General features: G+C 38.9%; 1 protein-coding gene across 8 annotated transcripts in view; it reads left to right on the forward strand.

Moving 5' to 3' along the window:
• The window catches only part of LOC122323258 (adhesion G protein-coupled receptor L2-like), a 95,764-nt gene that overhangs the window by 25,390 nt on the left and 47,817 nt on the right, over window positions 1-22,557 (forward strand). For 5 of the 8 annotated variants that reach the window (XM_043217015.1, XM_043217007.1, XM_043216955.1 and 2 more), the window contains exons 3-6: window positions 7,408-7,621; window positions 9,659-9,768; window positions 12,275-12,289; window positions 13,866-14,666. In XM_043217015.1, the coding sequence (XP_043072950.1) occupies window positions 7,408-7,621; window positions 9,659-9,768; window positions 12,275-12,289; window positions 13,866-14,666 (1,140 nt within the window). The remainder of the gene's footprint in view (window positions 1-7,407; window positions 7,622-9,658; window positions 9,769-12,274; window positions 12,290-13,865; window positions 14,667-22,557) is intronic. The other 3 variants (XM_043216964.1, XM_043216985.1, XM_043216999.1) reach the window with 1 other exon arrangement.

Consider the following 22,557-nt stretch of genomic DNA (forward strand, 5'->3'; position numbering starts at 1 on the left):
TGTTTGTATGTAATATGTGTGTGTATATAAATAAATATATATATATATATATATATATATATATATATATATATATATATATATATATATATATATATACACACTATTATTTATAATATAAATATAAGGATACTACTACCACTACAGTTGAATATTTTTAGAAAACTTTTTTTTTTAACAATCACACAATATGTATTATTAATAGTAAATCCACTTTATTTACTCCCCAAAATGTTTTTTTTAACATTTAATTAATTAAAAGACTAATTAAATTGAGGTGAAATTGTTTACTTGTTAAATTAATTTTTGTTTTTTTTATACTTTTATTACTCGTCAAAACTTTAAACAAAATTAAAGAAAAAAAAAATAATGGCATTGATTTAGTTTGATTAATAAAACTAGTGTTTTTTTTAGTTAGCATGTGTTTTGCTTTGGGACTGAATTTGGCACCGGGAACTGACCTGTGGCTTTTCACTGGGATCGGTACACAATACAGAGATGCTGGTACCGTGACAACACTAATTAGCACTGTCTTTAATGATCAAGATGCCTGTTGTCAAACTGACTATTTTTCCATACTCACATGTTTCTTCATCTCTGCAGTCGGAGCGTCTCAGGTCTGGTGTGGATTAGTCACAGTCTGGAACCTGTTTTTGTCCGTCAGGATTTAGCTTTGCCCTTCAGTTAGCTCACTACTACTGCACTTATTTTTTTTTTTTGCACGCTTTGAGCGAACCGTTAAAGTTTACAAAACATCTTGCGGAATCAACCAAATGTTAATAGTTTCACCAAAAATAAGAGGGATTATACAAAACGCGACTTAAGAACTCGAGTGATCGTTTGGTCTGCTTCGTTGAAGCTGAAGATCACTTTTGGCAACCTTTGCTGGCTGTGAGACTCTGATTGGTGGAGCTTTCTGAGCATCATGGGTAATCAAACAATTTCAGTCTTAAATGCAATTATTAAAAAAATGGCGGTTAATGTTAAAAATGAATTTCCCAGTGGAGAAAATGGAGTTCTGAAGTGTGAGTGTGGCGCTCTATGCTGTACCAGGTGAGCTTACGAGCAAGTTTACCACGTCATGTGAGCTAGTCATGTGATGCAGACGACAAAATGCATTCGTTAACAAATACTGCACCGCGGTGAAAGGATGTGAAGTTGTCTAACATTCATTTAATCTGAAAAGTGTAATGAGTTCTGTATAAGGTTACTTTTTTGCAGGAATGCAAGTAGAGGTTAGGGCGGCACAATTGAAATTGTTATTAATTACAATCATCACAATTCGCATTGAACGATGTTTAAACCATTGTTTGAAGCAAGCTCATGCCATGTTTTCATATTAAAACAAACAAGCTAAAAGCAACCGGAAAATCGATCTCTTTTCTATATTTTCAAGTCTCAAATGCATCAGATCAGATTCTCCTTTAAATAAAAAATGCTAAAATAAAACCGTTAAGATAACACGTAGAGGGAAAAGAACGCATCTGAAGTGCGCAGAAGAATATAAGAAGTGGATTTTGAACGATTAATGTCCTACATAATTGTACTTTCGATTAGAAATTCGATGAGTTGTGCAGCCCCAGTAGAGGTGAGTTTTTCCCGATGTGTTAAAATCATGCAGATTATAACCTCATGCATCTTCCCGGCCCAGCTGAGATCAACAGGTCAAGCATTTCTATGCTGCTAGTGTTCGCAAAAATAATGAATAATTCATTTCTACAAAAGTTTCACAAACACTCCCCGTATGCCATTTTTCAGCCCCCAAATCGGACGGCCTTCGATGCGAGTCGCTGTCGCCGCGCTGGGCTTTTTTTAGACGCCCACATAAACAGCGCCGTTTTTGATGATGCCACGAAATCATTGTGTGCGGTGTTTGGTAAACTGTTGTTTTTGCTTTGTGGTGCATTTTGGCACAAGTGCATTTTTTTTTTTTTCTGATGGTGAGGATTCCTCGAACGGCGGCAAGGTTTAGAAGCTGAAGTGCTGAGGAGGAGGGAAAAAAAACGGAAAAAAACTTTAGGACGACAAACATTGCGTTTTCAAAGAAGCTTAACGCCCTTCCAATACATCTTAAATCCTTTTGGAAAATACAGTGCAACACCGTAAGCCCTGCATTGCTCTGTATATTGGATTATAGGTACTTGAGAGCAGTTTGCACATTTTCCTTTTCTTCTGGAGCTACTTGGCGTCCAGTAATAAGGGAAGAAAATCACAAAAAAGACAAGTAGGCTCAAGAAGTCCCTGCTGGGTCTACTGTGGGACTTCTCATACTTTTCTAAAGATGACACCATCCTTTTCTCCTCTCCACCCATTTTTCTGTCTGAGAAATCCCCCGTGGCGTCTGGGACACAATGGAGGCCGGTCGAGGGGGAGTGTGTTGGATTTGCATGCAGCTGTTTGCTGTTCCTAAAGCCACAAAGGCCAATCAAATTTGCATTAATGGAGGGTGACAGGCAGGAATCCGGCTGGAAACGGGCCTCACGATCCCAAGCTTTTCTGCCTGCGTGGGGATCTTTCTACGAGGAAAGTTAGAAATTGGGAGATTTATTGGAAATTGTAACCGAATTGGACAACGAGCATATATATATATATATATATATATATATATATATATATATATATATATATATATATATTTTAATATTAATATATTCTTTTATAAATATATATATGCACACATAAATATATACAAAAAAAAAAAAAAAAAAAAAAAAAAATATATATATATATATATATATATATATATATATATATATATACACATAAATATATATACAAAAAAATTATATATATATATATATATATATATATATATATATATATATATATAATTTTTTTTTTTTGACTCAGAAATATAAAGATATGTAACATTTTCAATGCATTTTATTATTTTATTTTTTTTGCATCCAATTATGATAATGGAGACAGAAATATATTACTGTTGTCACTGTACTGCTGCAGCTGTACCATTAAATAAAAAATAGTATTTGATTTATTATGAAGATCACTTAGCTCTACAAGTTACCAATGTTTCCGGCTTAAGTTGTTCACTTTGAAATGCCTAAACCGCAGAGCGTTTCATGTTTCAGATCCTCGACTTTTATTTTGGGGAATTTCTGTAAACTTCGGTCCACAGAAAGGCGTTCCAGAGATGCATAAACTCTTGAGGTCATACAGAGATGGAGTTGGTGAGAAAAGATTGCCGTGAGCCGAGAATCAATATTAAAAGAACTCAAATGTAAAAATTAAAAAATAATCGCCAGAGGTCTTGCCTGCATAAATAAAAAAAAAAATAAATGAACGTTCCGTTGAGCAGAAAAAGGGGTGTATTGTGCAACGAGATTGGCCATGCTGGCTGGAGCCCACAGCAAACACCAGGAAGATGCATAAAAAAGCTACTTTTCCAGGCACTGACCAGAATTCCTGATAAAATTCCAAGTCAAGTCCAATGGAACCGGATCACAGCCAGTCACAATCTAGCTAGAACGGTTGCCATGGCGATGCTCGGAACATTGCATGTAATGTATTATGTATGGCATCGGATTCCCCTTTAACATGAGTTAAGTTGAAAGAAAGCGTGAGATAAAGAGGCACACACACTCTGGCAGGCTCGTTTAAGGCGACTGTTACTGCTTCCCCTCTTCCTTCCCAGCTTTGATGTAAATCTCGACTGCTGCTGGCAGAAGGTGAATTTGAAAAACTGTGCCGGTGTGTGGAAATAAATATGGACTCTAGAGAGCCAGTGAGTGGGGCAGCATGTTACAGACTGCGGAGTATAGACAGCTGAAAGCCTGTTTGCTTTAGTTTGCGCTGTTCGTCTGTGCACGTCTTTCCAAAGAACAACAGAAGCTCATTATCAAGATGAAGTCGGCCTCTCTGCCAGGGAAATGACACGCATGCGGGATAACACCCAAATTACAAAGGGCACATCGGTTTCCTGTAAGTGTCGTCGTTTTACTCAGAAATGCATCACGAGAGTCGAGCGGTCGTTTCGACAAACAAACGGGGAGAAAAAAAAAATCGCTCGTGCGTGTAGAAATTTAAGCGGCAAACCTCTGATTGTTTGGCAAAAAACGAAAATTGTTCAAATTTACATTCGAGAATAATTAAACTGGCAAGCATTATGCATTCATTTGATTAGCATTTTTTAGAATAAATGCATCATAAGCTGACAGAAAAAAAAATGATGGGGGTGTTTATTTTCAACTTTTAAGTAAATTCATAACATTTTATGAATTCAGTTAATTACTTTTTCTGACATTTAATTTAAGTCTTACAATGAAATCCAGGGGGAAGAAATGAAAGAAACACTTTAATGTTCGGTTTAACATTTCTTGGGCTTCAGCTGAACTAAGATTAACAAAGATTAATACATTTATAAGATTAGGTTATTACTTTAATTCTCAATGTATGCATCAACTAACTGTGAAAAATTACTCCAATATACCATCATCAGTGATTTTCATAAGACCCTGATAGTATTAGAAAATCTTACAAACTGAGCTCTGAGACTGTATAATTATTTTGCTTAACCAATACTATTTTAACACAATATAAACTAAAACTAAATTATTATTAAAACAAGAATGGATTTTGGTTTTATATATATATATATATATATATATATATATATATATATATATATATATATATATAAAACACACACACACATATATATTTTTTCCCCATAAATATAAAGATATGTAATATTTTCAATGCATTTTATTTAATTAGTTATGACAATTATATTTGATTTATTATGAAGATCATTTAGCTCTACAAGTTACCAATGATAATGCCTTAAGATTTCTGTTTAAAAATGACAAAAATACTGAAGAACAGTGCGTAAAAACGTTATTTCAGCATTTCATTTTTGTAATAAATTGAATTGAAAAGCAACATCTATTGAAAGCTATTATTCTACTTGGTATTGTGTCTCTTTTCGCTATAATCGTGTGCTTGTTTTAAAGAAGGTTCACTTTAATAAAACCTGCAGAAACCCTGAATTAGGTCTGCGCAGTAAAAAAAAACAAAAAAAAACACGTTGATCTAATTATGCAAAATGTAGATTAAAGCGCAGAAGTGTGTTTGTGCTGAGAGCGGTGCCTTCACTAACTCCTGCCTGCTGGATGTGGATGCCATGAGAGCGAGAAACAGAAATCCCGGAGTGGATCCGGAGCAGGCTCATAAATAATCCCACCCTTCATACTGCAGGGGATTCATGTTCTCTATTCATTTCCACTCACAAACACTTGAGTAAAGATATGCAGCGAAAGCTTAAATTTGCGCGTGTCTGTGGGTGTTCAAGGTTTGCTTTATACTTTGCGTGCGTCGTATATGTGTTATAACAAGCTTTTTTCTTTTTATTAAAGTCTGTAGGTGACGCATGACTTCTGTGGGCGTCGCAACGCTTGCGCTATTTAAGTTTCGCTTCTGAATGCGTACGCAACGGGGTCAGCCGCAAAATAACCGCCTTTTCATTGCGAATTATTCACTGCGTGCCTTTAGTAAATCTTGACAGCAGTTTTTAACGCTAGAAGGGGGCTTGTGTTTCTGCCAGCTGATAGGAAACCTGACCTCGAGTCTGCGGCAGCTCGTTGAATCGAACGCTAACAAGTTCTGAAATTTGGCACACGGTCCAAATGTAGACCACAGCAAATATGATTCATGTCGCACTCGCTGTGTATCTGTGCTTGCATATTAAAAATCACGCGGTCTAGAAACCTCATTATACAGCGTCACATTAATATCTCAAATGTGGCATGGCAACAGAAAACGCCTCTCTATGTTTTGGTCGGTAATATTTGTCCTCCCACACTTCACAACATTGCCTTCATCTTAGGAAAATTCGACTAACCATATGGTCATAACTATGGCGGTCTTTAATAGTCATAGTTTACAATATGGTGGCTTTTTGTGAGGATGCAAAGCAAATGAACATGTAAGTTTTTTATACGGGGCAGACGCCGTCTCCGTTCTTCTTCTGGGGACGTGCATTAATAGCAGATATCAGACGACATTTCTCTGTTGTTGTTGACACGTTTATATGGTAAATTGTGAATTTGCTGCACCAAAAGAAATATGCTGACCAATCTACTTCATACAGGACTCGGGGAAATCATGCTGATGCAATTTAAGAATAATATTATGACATTACTGCAGGAGCTTGCTAAAAGTGCAGTCTGTAATTTTAGAAATGACACCAAACCAAATTATTACTTTATGCAAGAAGGTAATGTCTGACAGAGCAGAGATCACAATATCTGAGCTTGTAGTTCAAATTTAAACGGTCTTTCTGTCTGTCTCTGTCGCTCTGTCTCTGTCTCTCTGTCTCTGTCTGTCCGTCTCTCTGTCCGTCTGTCTGTCTCCATATCTCTGTCTCTGTCTCTCTATTTGTCTCTCTGTCTGTCTCTCTGTCCATCTGTCTGTCTCTCTGTTTGTCCGTCTCTCTGTCCGTCTGTCTCCGTATCTCTGTCTCTGTCTCTCTATTCGTCTCTCTGTCTGTCTGTCTCTCTGTCCGTCTGTCTCTCTGTCTGTCTGTCTCTCTCTGTCCGTCTGTCCGTCTCTCTGTCCGTCTGTCCGTCTCTCTGTCCCTCCGTCCGTCTCTCTGTCCGTCTGTCTCTGTCCATCTGTCTCTGTCCATCTGTCTCTGTCTGTCTGTCTCTCTGTCCGTCTGTCTGTGTCTCTGTCTCTCTGTCCATCTGTCTCCGTATCTCTGTCTCTCTATTTGTCTCTCTGTCCGTCCGTCTGTCTGTCTCTCTGTCCATCTGTCTCCGTATCTCTGTCTCTGTCTCTCTATTTGTCTCTCTGTCTGTCTGTCTGTCTTTCTCTCTGTCCATCTGTCTCTGTATCTCTGTCTCTCTATTTGTCTCTCTGTCCGTCTGTCTGTGTCTCTGTCTCTCTGTCCATCTGTCTCCGTATCTCTGTCTCTCTATTTGTCTCTCTGTCCGTCCGTCTGTCTGTCTCTCTGTCCATCTGTCTCCGTATCTCTGTCTCTCTATTTGTCTCTCTCTCTGTCTGTCTGTCTGTCTGTCTCTCTGTCCATCTGTCTCTGTATCTCTGTCTCTCTATTTGTCTCTCTGTCCATCTGTCTGTCTCTCTGTCTCTCTGTCCATCTGTCTCCGTATCTCTGTCTCTGTCTCTCTATTTGTCTCTCTCTCTCTCTGTCCGTCTGTCTGTCTCTCTGTCCGTCTGTCTCTCTGTCCGTCTGTCTGTCTCTCTATTCGTCTCTCTGTCTCTGTCTGTCTGTCTGTCCGTCTGTCTGTCTCTCATACAACAATGAAAAATATTACTTTATTTTAAAGGATATGAATAAAACCAAAGCGAGATTTGCAAAAGTGTCTGCCGATTCAAATATGATTTTGCGAGGGTCTTCGGTGTAATCAGTGATCTGTGTGTCTCCTCCAGCCTTCAGTCGTGCAGCGCTGCCGTTCGGTCTGGTGCGGAGGGAGCTGTCCTGCGAGGGTTACCCCATCGACCTGCGCTGCCCGGGGAGTGATGTCATCATGATCGAAACCGCCAACTACGGCCGCACAGACGACAAGATATGCGACGCCGACCCCTTCCAGATGGAGAACATTAATTGCTACCTCCCGGATGCCTATAAAATCGTATCTCAAAGGTAAAAACTGTTTGCCAAGCATTGCCTCTGGTCCAAATGTGGATGCTATTTCCTCGCTTCCTCTTCGCTCGCAGACACTGCGTGCTTATTCTGGTAGTGTGCCGTTTCTGTACGGTTTAACATGCAAACTCTTCCACAGCTCTTTTAGAAATAAACGGCACCTGTGTTAGTCCACTTTAATTGGTCCAAACCTCATCAGGGTTTGACGTATTCCGTTCTGTCTCTGTTCGTTTGGAATTTGAGGGAATACTCGAGACCTTCCTCGAAGTGAACCATATTTTTTTGTCGAGGTGGTCGTGTAGTTGAAGTGAACTGACAGTGTACCTGCGGTCCTGAGTCAGTATCTGCTCTTAATTTTAGTGGCTCTCTAAAGAGTATAAATGTGTGAAAATCCAAAGCATCTGAAGTACCTAAAGCAAACCAGATACTGTGGCTACTTTGATAGCGCAGTCAGTTCACCTTTTTCAATTCAGTTCACATTTAATGTGTAGGAGTTTTCACAAGGCAGCTGTGAAGAAAATGGATGCTTTTACATCACAGTTAATTCACCTGCCAAGTACAGTTTTCCCAGCTCTACATTTAAATAAATGTCATGTAATGCTGTAAATTGTCTTCTAAAATCAGGCCATTTTAATAGCCAACAATATTTTTAGGCCATAGATGTTTTTTGACATTTGGTTGTTACTGGGTATTCCTGTCTGTAGGTTTCATATTGCATGTTTATGTCTGAGATGTTTGACACCTGTGCCGTTCTTCACTTCAATAACTGTGTTTTCAACCACTGTTTGACACTTAGATTATTACCCCAAAATAAAAACAAATGCATTCAGTAGCTGTACAAAGCATGCAAGCTTTTAGACACTTAGTGGTTATTTCTAACGACCCAAGCCTAGATATCAAAACCCAATTTTTTAACAATTTTAACAATCGCTATTATGCAGTCATTCAATTTTATCCTGATAATCGGTGTACAAGCTAGTCATAATCATAAACAAAACGGTTTACGTTCACAAGAAAGCTCTCCCTCGCAAAATTCAGTTTTAGCATCGGTAGAATTTCAATACAAACGTTCCAGTCAAACAGATTTTATGCAATATGTCAAACTTTTAACCTACAGGGGAGAAAAGATACAGCCAGCAGCAACAGTTTAAAAGTAGCCCAATTCCACGGTAAAACCACAGACTTGGCAACCCGGGTGCTAACCCTGCTCCGGAGCTATCAGGGTTTAAAGAGACAATAACCCAAGGTTAAACACAGTGTGAAAAGCCCAAAAACTGGAAGTCGACTATGCATTATTCAGCTGCCAGGGGTTCAGCTGGCAATGCTCCTCATTCAGTCATTCTGAGTTAACTGCAGAAAACAGCATGGCATTAGTTCAGCCAAAAATGAAAATTCAGTCATCATTTACTGTTACCTACGAACGGCACCACAGAGAAAATGCTCAAGTAGTATTTATATGCACTGCTGGGGGATTTAAAAGTCCTTTAGGGTTTTCTGCGCTATTCTTCCCTCTCTTTTCTCTTTTATATTCCCTGTCAAAATAACTTGCAGTTGGCCTTGAGTTAGAATTAATGATTTTTTTTTTTCTTAATTAATTAATTTTTGTTCCCTGGTTAGCCTAAAGCTGAAGTGTCTTGTGGTTAACACGAGGCTGTGTAAGCATGCATTAACTCAGAGCATGCAGAACGTGATGCAAGCAGGGTGCAATTAACAAAAATGATACAAGACGTCTTCACGCAGAAGCAAATATTCGTGAGCTCGATGGACGCGTAACTGATCCGGCGTTCGTGTAAGGTGCTAATGTGAAGTTAAAACTCTGTCGAAGAATTGGGGTATGCAAATTGTTGTTTGCCCGCCAAAAAAAACAAAAAACAGATGAAGGCAGTGGGAACTAGTAGTTGTTTGGTTGCCAGCATTCTTTAAAATACTAAGCGATGACTTGAGTTAGCTTTTCGGGTAACTGTCCCTTTAAGTAAACACTTCTCTGAGACGTTTTGTCCATTAATTGATTGGATTGAATGTTGTTTGTTGTTTCAGGTGTAACAATCGGACACAGTGTGTCGTCATCACTGGCTCGGACATCTTCCCAGATCCCTGTCCTGGGACATACAAGTATCTTGAGGTCCAGTATGAATGTGTGCCATACAGTAAGTGATCTTGCAACTATTCTGAAACACATGATCCCAACCGATAATGATAGCAATTTTATCTTGTTTATTTAACGGCCATTTTTTTTGTAAAGTAATAGTGGATCGGTAAAATGCTGAAATGTATTATTATGGATTTTGGTACGGCGTATAACATCTAAGACGTTTTTGTATTTTTTATTTTTTTTCCTATAATAATAACCCTAAAGCTTCACCTGAATGTGGGTCAAACATGATACGTCCCATTTTGATGTTCAGAAAAAAACATAAAGGCGTATTAAATGTCTACTTTAATGTACTTTGTGAAAATAGAATGAAATAATGTTCTGTTGTCGTTTAGAATAACAGATATTTCTCTAAAAATAAAACAACATGCTGATTCTGACCTTTACTTAATTAAAAATACAAGAAAAAGTGATCCTACTACATTTGATTGTTTTATATACACACCTCTTGGGGTAAAACCTAGTGGTTTAAAGGAAAGTGGAAAAGATTCGATTTAAAATGACATTCAGTGAGTATTTCTAGGGCTGCACCATCATCTCAGTAAATATGATTTAGTTCTTTGTCCTGATTTTTTGCTATATAACCTACCGTTACACGTGGGGTCTTTGGTAAATCACGGTAAAAAATGTGATAGTCTTTTGATAGAAACTTTTTTGGCGCTTGAAGCCTCTTTTTTCGTGTTTGACCCATGTTTGATGTTGAATAAGTAATAGCACCCTGCCGTAACGTACCGCTTCAGACATACACCGTAAGCTTACTAACATCTTGAGTGTTTTTTTTCCTAATATCACAGCTCTGTTCCAAAACACAGTGAGCTGCTCTTCTTAGGAAACGTCCTAAATGAACACATTTAATGCTGCTGTAGATTTAGACCGCAATTTGGCTTGTTTTGAATGCCACAATGAAGCCTTAAAATGCTCTTTATACAGTAAGCAGCTCATTAGGATTTGGAACGGAGCCATTGTCTGTTTCAGATTTAGCTTTGTGTCTTTTCTTCGGCAGTAAACGGAAAGGTGTTTACTCTGTGTTCAATATCTCCGGCTCTTGGATTTTGGATTTCTGGTTCTTTGTCCAGTTTTGCAGCTGATGGCCGTTGTGTCCTTGAGGAATAAAATAAGTCTTCAGACATCTATTATACAGATGCTTTGTTTCTTGTCTTTGTCTCTCCGTTGAAAGCCTCTAGTTTTACAGATGGATGTTGGAGGACTACGTCCAGTTTGTGCTGACCAAAAAATCTCTCAGATTGTTTTTTCGTTTTTTTAAGTTGGCCTAAATAACTTTTTTCTGTAACACTTTAAGTTAGGAACCAATTCTCACTCTTAACTAGTTGCTTATCAGCAAGCATATTGGCTGTTTATAAAGCACAAATGATTGCCTTAAGCATGACCTTAATCCAAACCCAAACCTAAACACAACAACTAGCTTGCTAACTATTAATAAGCAGCAAATAACAGTATACTGAGGCAAAAGTTGAAGTTAACGAGAATTGGCCTCCAAACTAAAGTGTGACCATTTTTGCTAGCTTTACCATTTTATGGCGGAAAATACTTTCATTCAACAAGGATGCATTAAACTGATCAAAATGCATTTTTGCTCTTTTGGAATTTCTAGACAACAATGTATTTTAGAATTACATTTCAACATTCACTTTTAAAATGTAATATTAACGTTATACTGCATTTTTTGATCACAAACATGCAGCCTTGGTGAGCCTTATTTCAAAAACATAAAATCTTACAGACCACAGTCTTCATTTCTCTTTACTTGACGTTTCGTTTTAATGATAGCTTAAAAATCCAAGCAGAAGCCTGCTTGCAAATCAGATTGTTTCTTTGGCAGTGGACTGAATAGACGACCACTGCTTCACTAATCCTTCTCTCTTTCAGGAAATTTAGTGTGCAAACATTCTCGCTTAATTCATATTCATGATCCAAGATTGTTCCTACGCCGCTTTCTTCCCTCCTGCTTTGCAGCATTTTACTCACCTTTTTTGAAATTCTCTTAAATTGTCCAAAAAGAGTTATTTTAATGTTACGTCATTATGAGATCATGAAAATGTAAAAGCACGTTGTTCATTAATGCATTAACTTGCATGTACTTGTGTTATTCGTGTTTGTGACAATTTATTTGATTTATGATAATGTTGTTCAGAGAATAAAAGAATATTAGACGATCACAGTATAAAAATAATTTTGTTTTTCTTTCTCCTGCTCTTTAAACTCTAACTTCTCTTTTTGTTGCTAGGTGTCCAGTGAAAGCAAGATGATTAATTAAACCTTATTCTCAGTAACACAGGTGCTGTCCCTAAGCGTTTTACTTTGAACGTTTTTTTTTCTCTGCATATGCTGTAAGTTTTCCCATTGGATGGTCTCTTCTTTGACGTAAACGTATTGGCCTGTATATGTAAATGTAAGGTTTTTTGAAAGGGGGGGGGCTCTTTTAATCTTTTCTCTCCCTTGACGCTCTTTCCATTCTCTCGTTTTTCCACGGCTCAAAATAGAAGTGGAGCAAAAAGGTAAATGACTGCTCTGGCTCTCAGTCCTCAGCTCCTTGTTTTGTGTTGTATGGTTTCGAACCCTTCCCACTGCTCCCCCTGCCACCCCATCGCCTACATGATCTCAAGATGGACAAGATCTATCCAACCCAAGGCCAGAAAATGTTGGGTTGGTGGTTAAAAGGCCAAAAATCAACCGCTTTATACACTTTAAATATTAAACAGAAATTTTCCATGGTCTATGCTGTATAGTATCGTCCATTTTCCAAGGTCATGCGTATTTTTTTATGCTAAAATACTTCTTAGTATGCAGAGGCAATTTTAATTAAGCTGTCTTTCAGTTGATTCCCTACAAAGTGCAAACACTCTGGGTTTTAACAACACTTTGCTTTTAAAGGAATTGTTCACCCAAAAATGTTTTTTCATCATTTACTCACCCTTGAGTAGTTCCAAACCTGTATAAATGTCTTTATGTTATTTTGTAACCAGGCTGTTTTGGGTCACCAGTGACTTACATAGTATTTTTTTCCTACTCTGGGAGCCAATGGTGACCCAAAACAGTGTGGTTACAAACTTTCCTCAAAATATCACAAAGAAATCAATACAAGTTTGAAACGTGAGTAAATGATGACAGAATTTACATTTTTCTGGTGAGCTATTCCTTTAACTTTGATTTAGCCAGTTGTGAAACTAAACTGGGACCTTTTTGTTTTTAAGACAGGGAAAACGAGTTTTGTAAACCTGTTAGGAAACATTTTTTATGCCATTCTATTCAGTGCCACCAGTTCGCACGCTTCACGTTAAAGTACGATAAGCTCCTTGACACAGTTGATTCACATAAAGTGAACTTTGGCTGAATTTTATTTGGCTTTTTCCTTTAATAATAATGGGAGAGAGAGAGAGAGAGGCCGACTGTCTGTAGCCATCTGCATGTGATATGCTGTTCACCACAGACTTTGCATTTCCAACCAGTTCAACACCAACCAAAGACGGGCGCGTTTGGCCAAGGCCTCGTGCTCGTATTCGTTCCTCAGTGACATGAGCGAAGACTCTTCCCTTTGGCTCTCATCCTATCTGTCCTGAACAGCATTGTCATCCTGTTCCCTCGACCTCCGTGTCCTTTCCTCCCGCCTCTCATGTGTCGTTGGTTCTTTCCTCAGACATAATCCATGTATGTGTGTTTACTTTCAAAGGTATGGCTTTTGCGACCAATCCGACAAACCCACCCCATACTGTTGACGTAAAAGAACCGCAAACGTAGATACTCCAAAATGAATGCTATCTGTCCATTAGCGTTGTATCTCTCATCCTTTTTCATTTACAGGGCTTTTTTGCCGTCCTCTTTTTCCCTCTTGTCTGTTAAACATGTTTGAGAACGATCTCAGGGAGCAAGGCCACCTCAAAACAGAGTCTCACTTAACCTCTCGCTTTCTTTCGACTATGCACGCAACACCAGTTATCGCACTGCCAAAATGAAAATGTGGTACATTAGCTTCTGAAATCCATACACTCACCCAAAGAATTGGACCTTAAGTATGCATCTTGCAGTTCATTCCTGGGTCGTTATCTAACTCTAGTTCTTGACCTTTCTTCCCAGTTTTTATTTGCCCTGGGACTCTGAAAGCAGTAGGAGACCCAGCCTTTGTCTTTGAGGCGGAACAGCAGTCTGGAGCTTGGTGCAAAGACCCCCTGCAGGCGGGGGACAAGATATACTTCATGCCATGGACTCCGTACCGCACCGACACGCTCATAGAGTACGCCTCGCTTGACGATTTACGAAGCGGCCGACAGACGACTAACTACAAACTTCCCCACCGAGTTGACGGAACCGGATTTGTGGCCTACGACGGGGCCATCTTCTTCAACAAGGAGCGCACAAGAAATATAGTCAAGTTTGACTTGAGGACTCGGATAAAGAGCGGGGAGACCATAGTCACCAATGCCAACTACCATGACACGTCGCCGTATCGCTGGGGCGGGAAAACGGACATCGATTTGGCGGTTGACGAGCGGGGACTGTGGGTTATCTACGCTACCGAACAGAATAACGGACGTATCGTTCTCAGCCAACTCAATCCCTATACTCTGCGCTTTGAGGCCACTTGGGAGACCGTCTACGACAAACGCTCCGCATCCAATGCCTTCATGGTGTGCGGTATTCTTCACGTGGTCCGTTCCACCTATGAGGAGAACGAAAGCGAGGCCAGTAAGAGCCAAATTGACTATGTGTATAACACCAAACTGGGGCAAGGGGAGTATGTCAATATCCTCTTCCCTAACCAGTATCAGTACATCGCAGCTGTGGATTACAACCCAAGGGACAACCAGCTATACGTGTGGAATAATTTTTACATTCTGCGATACAACCTGGAGTTTGGGCCGCCTGATCCAGATGAAGGTAAGACTCATTACGATCTTGATTTGTCCGCAGAGCGTAAGGCTGCTATGGATGATTTAGTTTTAATTTTGAGTTCTGTAGAGAGTCCTCTAAACCAAAATAGCTGAAGTGCATGGGATTATTGTTTTGTGCGATTGTCGCAGCAACAGCTTGAGCCATATTATGGCAGTGAGCCAAGCAAGGCTCTCTTTCGCTCGACTCAAGTGGCTGATGAGTCTTTGCAGTCATATTCGCCAGTTTTTTTTCTGTAACCTTGTAAATCTCAGCCGTTATCTTAGACCAGGAGCTGCAGGGGGATCTTCACAATTGCCATGCTTCACAAAAGCGTCTGAGAAGCCTAGAGGAAAATAGCAAAATTAGCTTGTTGCAGTTGTTTTCTGATTAATTTCCTAGGGAATTGGATTTTCAATAAATGTAGACCGTTTCAATATCATTTGGTGTGTGGTAAAGGAAAAGGCGTATATGTGACCCTGGACCACAAAGCCAGTGGTAATTCGCTGGGGTATATTTGTAGCAATAGCCAAAAATGCATTGTATGGCTCAAAAGTATACATTTTTCTTTTATGCCAAAAAACATTAGGATATTAATTAAAGATCATGTTCCATGAAGATATTTTGTGAGTTTCCAACCATAAATTTGATTGGTAATATGCATTGCTGAGAACTTCATTTGGACAACTTTAAAGGTTATTTGATCAGTATTTAATTTTTTAAATCAGATTCCAGATTTTCAAATGGTTGCATCTCAGCCAAGTATTGTCCTATACTAACAAAGCTGTCTGATGATGTATACGTTTTATTTTCAAAAAAATTTACACTTGTGACTGTTGCTGTAGCATGTGCATGAAAATATGCATTAATCATTGGTTGCACTAAAAGGCTTAAGCGTAGACCTCTAACTGCATGCGTTAAGTATGTGTTACGCTTAGCTTTGACCCTGCTTAACAAAGCCTATAGTCTCAGCTAGTTGTATTTCCTTTATTCGGAAATGTGTGAAAGCCATAGTCCATTGCATGGCCAAATGCATGTATCATTCACAGCAAGTCTTTAGAAATGACTTTCCAGAGGAGAAATGATCAGTCAAGAACTATCAATAGTGATTGTGAGCCATTAGACGACATTCTTTTGTTAGCAAGAAGAATAATTAAACGGCAACCCAGTGCTGTTATTTTTGTGCCAATACCCTGTGCATGCAAAGGCGTGCACGTGCAAAGAATTATAGTGTTGTGAAACCATGTATCTTTTTGCAAAGAAGGGCGATGTGACACTTTGTTTCTGAAAAAACGTACCCAGTCATCAATATTTCCCTCTCATCCCTCATAGGCTGAAAATCTGGTGCAAAAGCTATGCGCCGTTGAGCATGTGAGCAGAGAAAGCTCCGAGCACACAGAGTATGTATGAGGAGAGAAAGCCAGAGAGAGCTTGCGCATGTACTGCAGTCACAGAGACCTCAGAATTGCGTTCAGATGTGGAGATGTGTTAGAGTCGAATGCTCAAAACCCAGTTGCCATGTATGTAAAGTACTTTTATTTTCTCAAAATATCCCCTTGTGTGTGCACGCAAAAATAACTCCATAAAAACTATGGTGAGTGGTGACACCGTTGCCTGCTGTGCTTTAGCAGCACTGCCCCTTTTAAATAGGTTTGATTGTTTCCATTTCTGTCTGCTGTCCTCGGCCGTGCGCATGCAAAGGTCGAGCCTTGAAATTCCTAGATCCTCTTTCCCCCCCTTCAAGCCACAATTAAACCGACACACCAAATTTTAACCGGCCCACCATGCATGACAGGGAATGCATGCGTTCAGCCTATTTTCACTCTGACAGTCACATGTAAATGTAATTAACATCTGAATTATTATAATTGCCGTTGGTGGGTGATCAGGGCAGAGCAGCAAATTTGGGGTGGTTTTGAATTGCCATTGAGAAGCCAGCGATTTTTGAGTTTTTTGCCTGTCTGCAGTATTGATTTAAATCTTGAGCTATTGGCTTGAATTTCTCAGGAAATTCCAGGCTTGCTTCGTTTATTCTTGCATGTTTACATCATATCTTTAAACATTTGTCCAGCTGCTATATCCTGTTTTTGGTTGTGGAGTGGTTGCAGCAAGTTGCCACGTTTATAGTGTTGTTGTGTAGAATTCGAACTAGTTAGCGAGCTGGCGTTTAGCATGGTTATACCTCTGGGACATCACCCTCGGTCAAAACAAAGAGCCGCTGAGTTGAAAACGAGAGAGGCCGGTGCAAAATCTGAACCACAGAATGAGATATGATACTTGAAAAATATTGGTACCCTTGTTTTTTCCCCCCAATAATCCACAATTTCTTTTAGAAAGCTGATCAAAATAATAATTCTAATCTCACCGTTTAATTTACTAAATGTAAATCTGATTAATTAATAAAGTTAGATGTTTGTTTTTCACATTCACGTTTCTATTTAAACTATCAGGTGAAGGATTCAATGGCTCGCCCATAAACACAGCGACTCACCTTGACTTTAATTGCTTTTTTATTTTATGATGATCTCTGATGTTCTGTTAATGAGAGCTGCATTAAAGAGCTCCTGTAATTGCACCTAAATGCTGCCGTGTTAATGCTGATTCAATTTGAATGGTAGCAGTCTTATAGTGTTTTATTATTGGAACTAAATTAAATTAAATTGTAAAAAAATTGACAGATGACAGATACATTTAATAAGGTTGTAAAAAGCCATTATAAAGGTAAAAATGTCCCTGGAAATCAACTTAAGGGGGAAAAAATCGTCCCTTAATGGGAATGTTAATTTCCGTCACTGCTGTTATAAAACCAGAGCTTAAACTAGGACATCTGCTGTGTTAATGAAAGTATAATTAGACATTCCTGTTTACAGTAGCATAGCTTCACACCAGTGAGCTTGTTTGTTGCCAATAAACCTCAGGTAATTTAATGTTACATATATAACACTACTTCTTCTAAGTGCCCAATATTAACGGTTATATCAGTTCTCGGTGTTGAATGCAATAGCATTTTGAAAACGTAAATAGAGTCTCTTTAGCAGGGAATGAAATCTCTAAGCCTGATAAAATGAGTTGCTAGCATTAATATTCACGGGGAACGCAGTGAAGCCCCAAAGCAATACCTTCCCGCAAAGCATCTGTAGAATTTACACCATCCGAAACTGATGACGCGAGATGCGTCCGTGGGAGCCATTAAATCTCATTACCAGACTTTATGAGCTGCGTATTAAGCCTCAACTGTGAGTTGTACTTTGGGTAATTACATGTTAGCACAATTTCTAGCTTTTAAAAGAGTATCGGGGACACCGTTGTGCCCTTTAACTGCTGTAACAACACTCTGAAACGCTACAGCGAGCCGAGGAACAGTGAGTCTTAAATCCTTCGTAATAATCCTCCTTTACAATTCTTCTAATTCCACGAGGGCACAGAGCGATATGAAGCACGTATGATTTATAAGGGAATCAGTGTGAAATGAGAAGCGTGCTCAAACCACAATAGGCGACTGAGCTTCCCCAATGTGTCAAACTTGTCAATATCTACACAACAAGATTTCTGTTTGTATTCCATTTCTAGCTAGAAATCATCTCCTGTCATTTCACACAAATTTGTTCGATAATGAAATCTGTATAACAATGTTAGGGAGCAAGTCTTAGTGTCGTCGTCGTTTTTTTGGAGCCTTTTTTGTAACAAATGCGAAATGGAAATGCATCTGTTCAAATCAAGACGGACAAAAAAATATTGGGCTAAATGAAGAATAAATGGATCTTAGCGTGTCTAATTTGACGTTCTAACTCATTTAGTCTTCTCTTTGTCCTTTTTGTTATTCCAGTCTGTTTATTTATTTATTTCGAGGACAAAGTGAACAAATCTGTCTAGATGGTCCAAACAAATTGTTGAAGCAAGAGGCAATTTTTAATGACAGACTATTAATGCAAAACACAATAATACGTGCAAAACAAATATGGATATACCGTATGAACATTTGTTAATTTGTACAGAGGGCATGCCAGTTTTTTGCTTTCCAGTGAAGAGATGGACCATCAAATAATATTTGATTTTGAAGAGTTTGGATAGGTACATTGGATAAATTTGTAAGGTATTCCAGTTCCTGTCCACACAACCCAGCAGGTAGAAGGTAATGAGGATTTTCCGTTCTGTCTGGACTGCTCTGATCTCATAGGTGAAAGGTTCGTGTTGCACCCTCTATTGTACGAGCAGGGATTTTGTGCTTCCTTCAACCTGAAGCATATTCGTTCCACTCTGGTGTGAAAAAACCATTCATCTGCCATTTGGCTTCCTCGTTTTTCACTTCGCATTCGGCGTGACAGGCCTTAAAGGGATACTCCACCCAAACATGTATGTGACTACACCCAGATGTATGTGTCCACATAATGTCAGTATATGGATCCCTGAAAGTTAAAGTTTCACATAAAAAGAAATGGTGGTAATCCATACGACCCCTTTAGCTGGTTTAAGTTCATCTCCCTGCCTGACCAGCTAAAAACGGGTTAAAACCCAGTTATTACCAGCCAGATATGACCAGCTAAATCCATGCTATTGTCTTCTGAGGCAAAACAATAGGTGTGTTTGAGAAAAATTACAATCGTTTTCAAGTTTACAAGGTCATATGTTAATTTTTTTGTGGCCGTTTCTCATTATGTGATATTGATTTATCAACTGGGGATATAATGGATACCATTATTTCCATTGCTTTTTTGATAGTCCACTTCTACTAACTTACTAACTTTGTAACTACATGTCAACTAATTCATTAAATTGCAACTACATGTCTGCTAACTCTCAGAGTAACTCTTAGGGTAGGTTTAGGGTTAATAAAATAAGTTGGCATATACTTTCAAAGTTTCTGATAGTCAGTACGTAGTATGTTGTGGACCCATTGAAATAAAGTGTTAAGCAAACAGTCTGCTAATGCGCTAATGACTGCTAGTTGACATGTAATTACAAAGTTACTCTTAATTGAATATATAAAGTGGACTATCGAAATAAAGTGTTACCCGTTACTTTTCTATGAAACTGCATTGCTATTCCACAGAAGAAAGGAAAGTCATATACATCTGGGATGGCATAAGGATGAGTAAATGATGACACAATGTTCTTTTTTGGGTGGAGCATCTCTTTAATGGACGTTTACGGGATTCTCTTGGAAGTCGTCGTAGTTGCATAAACCTCTATAATGACGAACAGGAGACTTTTTTCGCATTGGCATTTTCTCCAGCAGAAAAATTCCATGATAGCGTTTTCCATGAAGGATTGATTACAGCTTTCTGATGAGAGAAAGATGTCAAATTTACCATCACTCCCTCAGCTGTTGTGTTACGAACACACTTGCTGAAGTTTTAAATGTGTTGTGATACAAAGGTAGCGTATCGCAAAGTATAGTCTTGGATGTATACGTGCTTATATTGACGTATGAGAATGTGAACCAATTGTTTTAGGAGGAACTGTGGAAATGCATCATCACAGTGGTTAAAGCATGTATTTTTGCTGTTCATGTTGAATGTTGGTACAATCAATGCGTTTCGAGCTAAAGATGTCAAAAGAGCGCAGAGCGAAAGTGTCTCATGACTCATCGGTGAAGCATTGCATTCAGAAAAGAGAGCAAGAGAGCAGATGCATGTTTAAACTCATTGATGGCTCTTTCTTGAAAGAGACGCTACTAAGACTGTAATAAAATGCATTAAATCCTGACACTTTAACATCTCAAGTTGACAATTTAAAGCCGTTTTAAGCGATGCACGCTGACCATTTTGTCTTAAAAAAGGTAAAAATCCGAAATCCAACGGAAATGTCTTTTGCTAGGACTTAGGTAAAGAGGAAGACATTTAATCTCCCTCAGAACTTAAATTGCCTGTGAAATATATGAATGGGTGATCTAAAGGCACTAAGAGCCTATAGCTAGCGCTGAATGACATTCGTTATGTTAATTATGTTTTAATGCATGAAGCCATAAAATATAGCTTACTTAAAGCTAGTTTTGGTCCCTTTCAGCTTAATAAGAGAATAAAATGTGGTTTTAAAGGCCACTGTCCTCTGGGAATATCTCACAAGGGTGCCTCTGTGTGTTTTAAGTTTCAACATAACACATTTTGAGTTGAATCGAAGCATTCGCAGCAAACAGAACTGAGAACAGCGAGCAAGAAAAAAGGGAGTATTGTTCTGTTTTTTTTCCCCTCCGCCTCCTCACTGTTTGCCTGTTTTTCATTCTCCTGCTTCACATTCGCAGTGTATTCCTAGAGGCAGTGTCAGTCCCGAAGTTAATAAGCCACATTTCCACTCTCTTTGGTCTTTAGCACACATACATCAGCGTTTCTAAATGGAGTCTCTGGCTCGGGCACCAATCTGTCTGGTTTTTATGTGCCCGCGGCTATTCACAGGAACTCACCAGTCAACCTGCTAATGCTGTCGTTTAGCAATGGAGCGTTTGACACCTGTTAGTTTGTGGTGATAAGTGGAAATGTAATGCCTGTGTGGGGTCTGAAGCTTTAAATCTTTGAAGAGATTCCACAAAGCAGGTGTTTCTCCTCATCGACCGGTTCATAAATCAGAACGAAGCACCTGAAACGGTTTGCGGCTCGGGCGTCACAGATCACAACAGCGAATTGTCATCACCCCTAAGCTTGCATTAATTAAAAATCATGCCATAGTACTTCAAAAGAGTTTTGCGTAGTACCTTTCAGTATCCTGTTGTGGAAGCCGTAGGTAACTGTGGCAAGGAAAGAAAAGGTCCATTTGATGTTGGATAATGGAGAATAAAAACTGGCAGCAGTGTCGGGGAAAGTACCTTTAAAGAAATAGTGTATTACAGGATTGCGTTACTCCCTAAAATAGTAAAGAGTTACATTATTTTGTTGCTTTTGCATTACTTTTTCTCATCCGGGCTAGGTTTGCTTGTTTGTTTAAAAAAAAAAAATGAAATGCATTTTTGGCAAATGTGAAAGCCCTTGCTCCGTAAGAGCCAGTTTTACTAAACGGGGCAAATTAGGGTGAGAGAGCAATACCAAAAGAGCGCTGGCGGGCGTGGACATTTCTGTGGGTGATTTACTAACAATGAGCAAATGATAGAACACAGACACAACATCTCATTAACTTAGTGCTAATTAGAGCTGTCGCAAATAAAGAATGAAGAAAAAGGAACCACAGTACGTTGAAACGGGGGACTAAAAATTAAGGTTTGCTAAAAGTGTTGATGGAGCTGGTGTTACACGACTCTCAGTTAAGGGTTCCAAGTCGTCTTTTATCTCCTGAAGCGAATTAAAAATAACGTGTCTTGGCGAATGATAATGTGTGGCATTCAAAGTAAACGTAATACATGTGGAAAAATCCTCTTCCTTCTACCACACGCTCTCTGTTCTCCTCCTACCTAACAATAAATTGCAAGCCGTAATAGTTTTAGCCTTTTGACACCGCAATAGCCTTTTTTGGGCAACAAATAATGGCGAAAATGCCTGGAATTTGACGAGCGCAAACGTTAGTGAAACACGTTGTGTGTTTGCTCCCATCAGTTTTGAAAAGGAAACTCCTTGAAATGCATATTCAATAAAATCATGCACGGAAATAACCGCGTCTATGACTTTTCGGTGCAAATTCGCAAAACGGTACACCAAAAGACGCCGGTGCAAGCTGTTAGCAAATCTGGCTCCGAATGTGAAATGAACGAGCCTCAGGCTGAAGGGAAATGTAAATTCACGTCTGTACAGTCGAGAGTGCGGCTCAAACAAACCTCAGCTGTGCTACCATTCAATAAATGAAAAAAAGGTACTCGTGTTGCTTACTTGACAAAGCAATATTTTCTTGTAAATTTGAAATGAATGTAAGGTGCTTGACAAGTTACTTGGAAAAAGTAGTCTCATTGCGTACATTTTAATGCATTACCCCCAACACA

The sequence above is a fragment of the Puntigrus tetrazona genome, chromosome 2, assembly GCF_018831695.1.
Source record: "Puntigrus tetrazona isolate hp1 chromosome 2, ASM1883169v1, whole genome shotgun sequence".
NCBI classification, from domain to species: Eukaryota; Metazoa; Chordata; class Actinopteri; order Cypriniformes; family Cyprinidae; genus Puntigrus; species Puntigrus tetrazona.